This window comes from Halichoeres trimaculatus, unplaced genomic scaffold (assembly GCF_033239565.1).
Source record: "Halichoeres trimaculatus isolate MK-OKI-2021-1 unplaced genomic scaffold, fHalTri1.1 fHalTri1_scaffold_7, whole genome shotgun sequence".
In the NCBI taxonomy this organism is placed as follows: domain Eukaryota; kingdom Metazoa; phylum Chordata; class Actinopteri; order Labriformes; family Labridae; genus Halichoeres; species Halichoeres trimaculatus.
The window spans coordinates 23,967,950-23,974,956 of record NW_027437185.1 but is presented as its reverse complement, the minus strand read 5'-3'; the positions used below and the strand labels follow the sequence as shown (position 1 = coordinate 23,974,956).

The 7,007-nt window shown below is 41.4% G+C and overlaps 1 protein-coding gene across 2 annotated transcripts in view; it reads right to left on the bottom strand.

Annotated features, from left to right (window-relative positions):
* Nucleotides 1-2,053: 2,053 nt before the first annotated feature.
* Nucleotides 2,054-7,007, bottom strand: part of inppl1b (inositol polyphosphate phosphatase-like 1b) — a 27,477-nt gene continuing 22,523 nt past the window's right edge. The window contains exons 24-28 of one of the 2 annotated variants that reach the window (XM_074673702.1): nt 6,084-6,236; nt 5,611-5,683; nt 4,686-5,481; nt 4,478-4,596; nt 2,054-3,005 (exon numbers count right to left, since the gene is read on the bottom strand). In XM_074673702.1, coding sequence (XP_074529803.1) covers nt 2,912-3,005; nt 4,478-4,596; nt 4,686-5,481; nt 5,611-5,683; nt 6,084-6,236 — 1,235 coding nt within the window. In that variant the 3' untranslated portion in view covers nt 2,054-2,911. The remainder of the gene's footprint in view (nt 3,006-4,477; nt 4,597-4,685; nt 5,482-5,610; nt 5,684-6,083; nt 6,237-7,007) is intronic. The other variant, XM_074673703.1, reaches the window with a different exon arrangement.

Genomic DNA, 7,007 nt, shown 5'->3' with positions numbered 1-7,007 from the left:
CAACATACTTTTCTTTATTGCACATTTGCTGTCTTTTTGTTTGTTTGTTTTTTTCTTTTAACACTGAGCAGTTTCAAATAATTGTTTTTCTTTCAGTTGTTTGTTGTATGGACCCCAGGAAGACTAGCAACCTCTTTGTGGAAGGTCATAGGGATCTGAATAAAGAACTCAAAAAAAATTCAAAACAGCTTCCAGCAATGGTGCCACATGCCTTATTCTCAGAACAACACTTAAGATATGTCATTACAGAAATGCAATATAAGTTAATATTTACACAGCTGTGTAGTCAACACATAAGTATGACCATAAAGGAATAAATGCAAGTATGGATGGCCCACGCAGTCGTCAGAGACGGATCACAAACTGAGGTGAGATGAGGTTCTCTCTTAATAAGTTACTGGAAAGTAAAGTTTGCTTGACTCACAGTCAAGAACAAGATCATATTCAACCAAAGTTTATGAACACATAAGGTCTGGAAGACTCTTTTTATGATTGAGGGTGTTGATTTTAATTAAAATATGACCCATTCAGAGTGCACACCTTAAGTTCAGTTTTTCAGCAGTAGGTGAGACTGAACTGTTGAGCTGAATCCTTCTCTTGATAAATAAATTATAATATGGGGGAAAAGTCTCAACATATGCAACGTTCTTCTTTTCAAGGCTCAGCAGCAGGTTCTAGGTTTATTTTTCAGTATGAATCCTTAATATTCGTCTCACTAAAAGAGGAAACAATTCCCTTACAAATGGAAAGTCCAGACCCTTTCAACCCAATCCCCTAAAGTGTGTGTGCGGATGTGTGTGTATGTCAGTGGTTCAGATTTCTGGAATGTGAGTGGGCCACTGACAAAGCGTGTTCTTCATCAAAAGCCAGCTCAAAGTGCAGCATCGGTTTATACAACGCTGCACAGATAGAAAATGTCATCATGCAAACAAAGATGAGGCCATGTATTAATTTGTCCTCTGTAATTAAACCAACTTTTTTATTTCATCTTTGCATCCCCTTTTGCTTTTATCAGTGTTTTGCACTCAATAGTTTGCTTCTTTGGTTAATCTCCAGTGTGTGGTACGGTGTATGTGCAGGGTTTGACCTGAGCAAATCTTATTCATGTTTAAAAGCCAATTAAAGTCTAGAATGAAACTCCTAATCTTTGGTGCGCAAACACTGAGAGTAATTTATATTTGGTGGACTAGAAGACACTGACATACAAGTATATGGTTATGTTGTTACCTTTTTTTCCATCATGGAAAAACCATCACACAATGATATTCTCTAAAGGGTGATTATATAGTCGCTTGAATGGAATATGAGGGCTTAGCTACATTAACACATTGCTCAGTCATATCTCAATAATCAATCCTCAAGACACATAGTTGCACAACACTGTCTTGCAAAATCCGCATTCAACTGAATGTGAGTATTCAAAGAAAAACACTGGATTCTCTCCTCCCTTTCCCTTCCTTCCTGACCTTCACGTAGCCAAAAATTCCCAGCAGGTGATGATCTCACCTACAGCATAACAGTGTGTGTAGCAGTGACTCAGTGGTCACTGACCTGCTGTCCCTGCTGTCCCTGCTGCCAGACGAAAGAGAGATGTGTTTAGTCATGCCTTAATAAGTAACAAGCTCCACTGAATACCACAAGCAACAACACACATGATCACATGGCAGATTAACTCAGTACTTTAGGGCTGGATCCACAGTTGTCTCATCTCGAGCTGCTGTTGTCTATCATTTCACTGAGCTGATAAATGCAGCGCTTTCATGTTTGTCTACGGACATGGCCGCAATTTAGGCAATCTGTAAACACAAAAATAACTGATGTGATCTTATTTGTATGAGATGTTAAAAGCTGTAAGATTAATTCTTTTCAAGCAGTCATCAAATAATAAATATTACACTGTCTCTCAAGGGAAAACACCTGGCACTACTGGAACAAAAAAAGGATATTACCACAGAGAAAAATGTGTATACTGCAGGAGCAAGAGCAAAACACACTCAACAATAATGTGTTTATGTAGTAAATACTATAACTGACTTTAATTGTTTGAGGTGACTTTCTTTTCACTGGAGTTAACTCTATACTTGAAGAACAGCAACATTTGTATCATGGTTTGATGATGTCACCTAAGCACTCAAATGGAGCAGATTTTTAGAGGCAGTCTCTCTGAGTTCATGCTCGACAGCATAAAGTAACACCCATGGTTGCTGTGTACGTTGTCAAGAGTTGCTTTATGCACTTTGCTTTATAAATGTTGCATAAAACATGTGCAGTTGACATAAGTGCTGCTTAAGTGACATGATAACAGTATGACACGGTAAAAACGAGCTATGAAAGCTCACTCTGAACCAGATTTACAGACAATGCTCCAGTAGACATGTACACTCCAGGATTTTATGCTCTGTAAGTTTAATAGAAGGCTTTTACAAGCACAGATCTAGGCTCAATGATAACAGCGTAATGGTGAGCACACAGTAGCAGGGATAGAGATGAATTGTAAACACCAGCCTTGAGTGAACGCTGAGAATTGAAGGACAATGTTTTTATATTCATCTAAAACCATCTAAAGCACAATCGATGAGACCTTGATGTAACAATCAATATTCATACAAGTGTCAGTAAACGGAGGTTCACAACAAGTGTTTCATTCTTATCACCCACCTCTTTTATTATCAGTCTGAATGGATGAGTAAATTTTGCATCTTGTATTGTGGTCCCTTTGCATTGTGAACTCAGGAAAACGGTTGATATTGATTGAGAGGATGTGAAGAAAGCAGGGCTGTGGTTATGTCCGGCTGATGTGATTGATACCTAGAGAATCCTTCTACCAGATGTGGCTTGAATAACTCTTCCAGTTGTGATTGAGGGGACTGTGAGGCATCGTACCATTAACAGTTTTTCATCCGTGTGTGTGTTAGTTCCAGTTCCTGGGCAGGTTCTCGAGGATCCTGCGCCTGTGTGAAGGGTTTGTAACTCCTGCAGCACGTAGATCCTCCTCTGTGACACCACTGTAAAGACAGTCATACTTAGCTGGAAATTCAACAGGAGTCCACATCATCATAGTCCTCCTAGTCATGAGTAATACACACAGTGCTGATTTATTTACACATTGTGACTGAGTTACTGATGCATACGTGTGCCATAGCAAGGTTATAAAATGCTAACCTAACATGTCATGCTCAGTCATTCACTCAAATCATGAGTATGACTGTCACATGCACTCTTCTAATTTGATCAGGCCCCAAAACTGAGACACACATCCTTGATGATTCTGTTCTGTAAACAACAAACCTATCGCTTAAAAACAAATGTAACTTTATCAAAATGAAAGGGAAAGAAAATTCTTGATTTACAGATGAATTATGCAACGCACTGCATTTTTCAGTCATAAAAGAGCAGAAAGCTAACCAAAACAATACATTAAAAAGGCCAAGAAGGTCAGAGGTGCAAAAACACTGATCTAATGCGTAGATCCAGTGTTCCTTAAGCAGACGATAGCAGAGGACAGCAGAAGTTGATACTGATTCCTCAATATCTGGCAGATGTTGGCTTCAAGAAACTCTAAGTTTTGATGCAGTCAGAGGCGTATCCAGAGGGGTGGACAGGGTGGTATGGGCCCCCCCCCCCATATAATCTGATGATATCTGCTGTCACCATCTCAAAATCCTGAATTATGATTGTCTGATTTACTTATCAGAGGTGGGACTCAGAATTGACTATTTGGCCTGTACTGCCTCAAACTGTTTTTAACTTTCTTAGCATTTCAGAGCAGCACGTTTTCTTTCTCAGTATGCTCTGTGAAAACTAGTACTGCATCTTTTCAAACCCTTCGAGAAGTAAACTTAGAGGGTGTTGCCCCTCTTTGGTGTTGTAATGATGAGTTTCAGGAAGAGTCACGATGTAACTTTCCCAATGATGATATGATCACGGATAAAACGGAAAACTGCCCAACATTGCTTATTTTTGCATTTACATCAATGCTGCATGTATACAGGCTAATTTGAAGGGATATTAGCTTGAAACTGGGCCTCCTTCTTTAGCCGCTCATTCCTCAAATCACATGTCACTCTTATTGGATGGCTCTGGTTGTATGGTACATCATTACCTCGCTCACTTTCTTATGTGACCTGTGCTCTCACATTTGCTCACCCTGACCTCAGATAGAAATGTTACCAGGAGATTTTTAAAGCCCAGAAAAAACACGTGAATATGTGGGTGGGTTGAGTTTACACACTCAGTCCGTTCTGTTTGTAGAGATGTAAACACAGAAGAGGATGCTTTAATATTAGAAGTAAAAGTAGATAATAATGGTGGTGAAAAAAAGTAAATAAATGCTTTTCACTTCTGTGAGTGTGTCTTGCTCCCCTACGCACGCACCTGGGTCGAACGTCTGACACCTCCATCATCAGTAATCCATCTCAAGTACCAGTATCTGTGCCTTTATGTTGTTTTTGAAACATGTTTCCCCAAATTAATTTACCTGAAGTAATCCAAATCATCCCAGCCATTGAGACTAAGTCCTAGAGTGTATCTCTGAAGACCCAGAGCACTGAGAAGCTCACGCACTGTCTCTGGTGCACCTTGGAGGACAGAAACCTGCTTTGATATAAAACAAAAGAAAGTTATGTTTTTTATGAAGAACCATGACCCCAGTCTTTTATGAGTTGTTTTAGAGGTCAGTGTCTTACCTCTTTTTCCCAGTTGTAGCCTCTGTCTCCATGCATGGAAGGGCCATTTCTATAATTTACTCTCTGGTTAGGTATGGACAAGCCTCTCTGCTCGGTGGGGAAAAAGTCAACTTCACTGAGGGACTTGGCGATTTGCAAAGCAGTAAGAGAGTTGTCTCCTGTAGGTGCTGGCGGTTGCAGATCCACAATCCAGGGAACAGTAGCCTGACAGGGTGCTAAGTGGGCAGGGATGTAGGAGAAAGCTGACTGCTTCTTAGCTGCTCGAACAGGATTGGTCACTTCTGGGAGAATCTGATGTGGATCCCTTCTGGCTTTTTCCCTGATGATTGCTGAGTGATTCATGTATAAGTTCCTCAGGTTCTTCTCTGGCAGAATGGAGTCCTGAACAACATTTTTACTTTGGTATTTTTCTTTTGGATGTGAGGTCTGTTCTTGGTATTGTGACATGGCGTTACTTGAGGGTGGAGGAATAGGAGATGGGCTCTTGGTGGGGAAAAGCTGGTATGAGGAGTTGGTTTGGGGTGTAAGAAGCTCATTTGTTGGGGAGCATTGGGGTAGGATGGCAGGAATTTCAATCTCTGTAAAGTCTGATCTGCGACTTTGTCTCCTTTCAAATCCCTGCCGTCCTGCAACTTTTGGAAGTTGCAAAGCTTCATTTCCAGACCAGATCACCTGAGGGTCCTTTCGCTGTGGAAGAGCCTCCTCTACCCTGCGTGTCACTGACACACCCTCAAAGATGTAGTAGGCTGGATTGGTGTAGCTGCTTGGAGTAAGTTTGGGAGGAGCTGCCGATAATCTGTAATGAAATTACAAAGAGTTTTGTCAGCTGAAAAGGATTTCATGAATCTCAGATTTCCAAAGCAGGAATACATCCAACATTAGAAAAACTGAAAAGGCTTAATGTCTTTGAGCAATGTGTCCTCACCTGTTTACTGGAACACGTGTAGATGCAGGAGTCATGTGTGACTTTACAGGATCCTTCTCAAAGTGAAACAACTCTGAAAATGAAGAATTACAGATAGGAACTGATGCATTTCACAATAAGAAAGACTTCCTAAAAATATGTGTCGCGTGTGCAGGCTGAAGGCTAAGTCAAGTTGCATCAAACAGCATCGTGGTGTTTATGTGTTGTTGTGATTTCTGACCTGGAGACATTACACTGATCAGTCCTGGTTTCAGTGTCTCAGGATGCATCTGGTCATCAGTCAGGAGCCAAAAAAGGAAGTGGTTGATAGATACCAGCAATTGCAAAGCCAAGCCAGGGGTCATTGAAAAACCAAATAGAGGAAGCACTCATAGTAGAGTCATGGAGAGCAGTGACAGCGAAGCTGGAAGTTTAGCAGGAAGTGATAGTGCAAGCAGGGCAGAGTAAAACCAGGATAAACCGAGCTAACTCACCATAGGACTTCTTACGAGTTCCTCTTCGGTCCTTTGGCACATGGATCCTCACCCGACCTCTTATGGAGCCCATCTCCTCGCCACGGTGACTCAGAAATGTCTCAAACTGCTCAGATGAACCAGCAAGGATGTGCAGAGCCACGCAGCATTCACCTGTTCAAAGTATTTGCTGATGTAACATAATCTCTGTGCAGTTCATTTTTGCATGCTTCCTGATATTTCATACAGTTTCTTCAGTTTTGGACTCGTTTTCTTTGTCTAATGGGATTGGAAGGAAATCACTTTGATTTTTAGCACTTGTAATTGCCTCAAAATGCATCAGTTCAGTATGTGCAAGTACTCCAGTCTGTTGGCAGGTTCAGTGGTAAATCTCAGTGGCGGCTGTTGGTCAGTCAAGGAGGGGAAGCTCATTTTTTTTCCAGCCTACATCATAAATTTGTTTATTTATTTAAACGTAAATTCCACCTTCCGTGTCAGCTTGTTAGCAGCTGGAGTTGCTACGTGAGACTACAACAGGCTGTAAGTGTGAGTGACAGAGGGAGAAGCTCCACAGCTGTAGCTGTAGCTGCTTATTGGTGAAAAGAGAGAGAATCTTTAAACACAATGCTCGTCGTTTTTAAGAAAAGTAAACTCGCTGAGGCTCGATAAAGCCTCCGGATCAGTCCAGAACAAGTAAACGTAGAACTCAGAAGATGCTCCAGTGGAGGGTTATACTTCAAGATCGCTGACTGGCTCATTTCACTGTCAATCAAAAAAGGATTCGGCCTCAGACAGATCATCCAATTATCATACAGAAGCCCAGCATCCAGGCCAGCCCACTGCCTCATAGACCCCCAGAGACGCTCAGCCTCCGAGGGCAGGACAAAGCCCAGCGTTTATCTAATGACCGTACAGTTGCCACAGTGCAACAACCCACTCTACGCT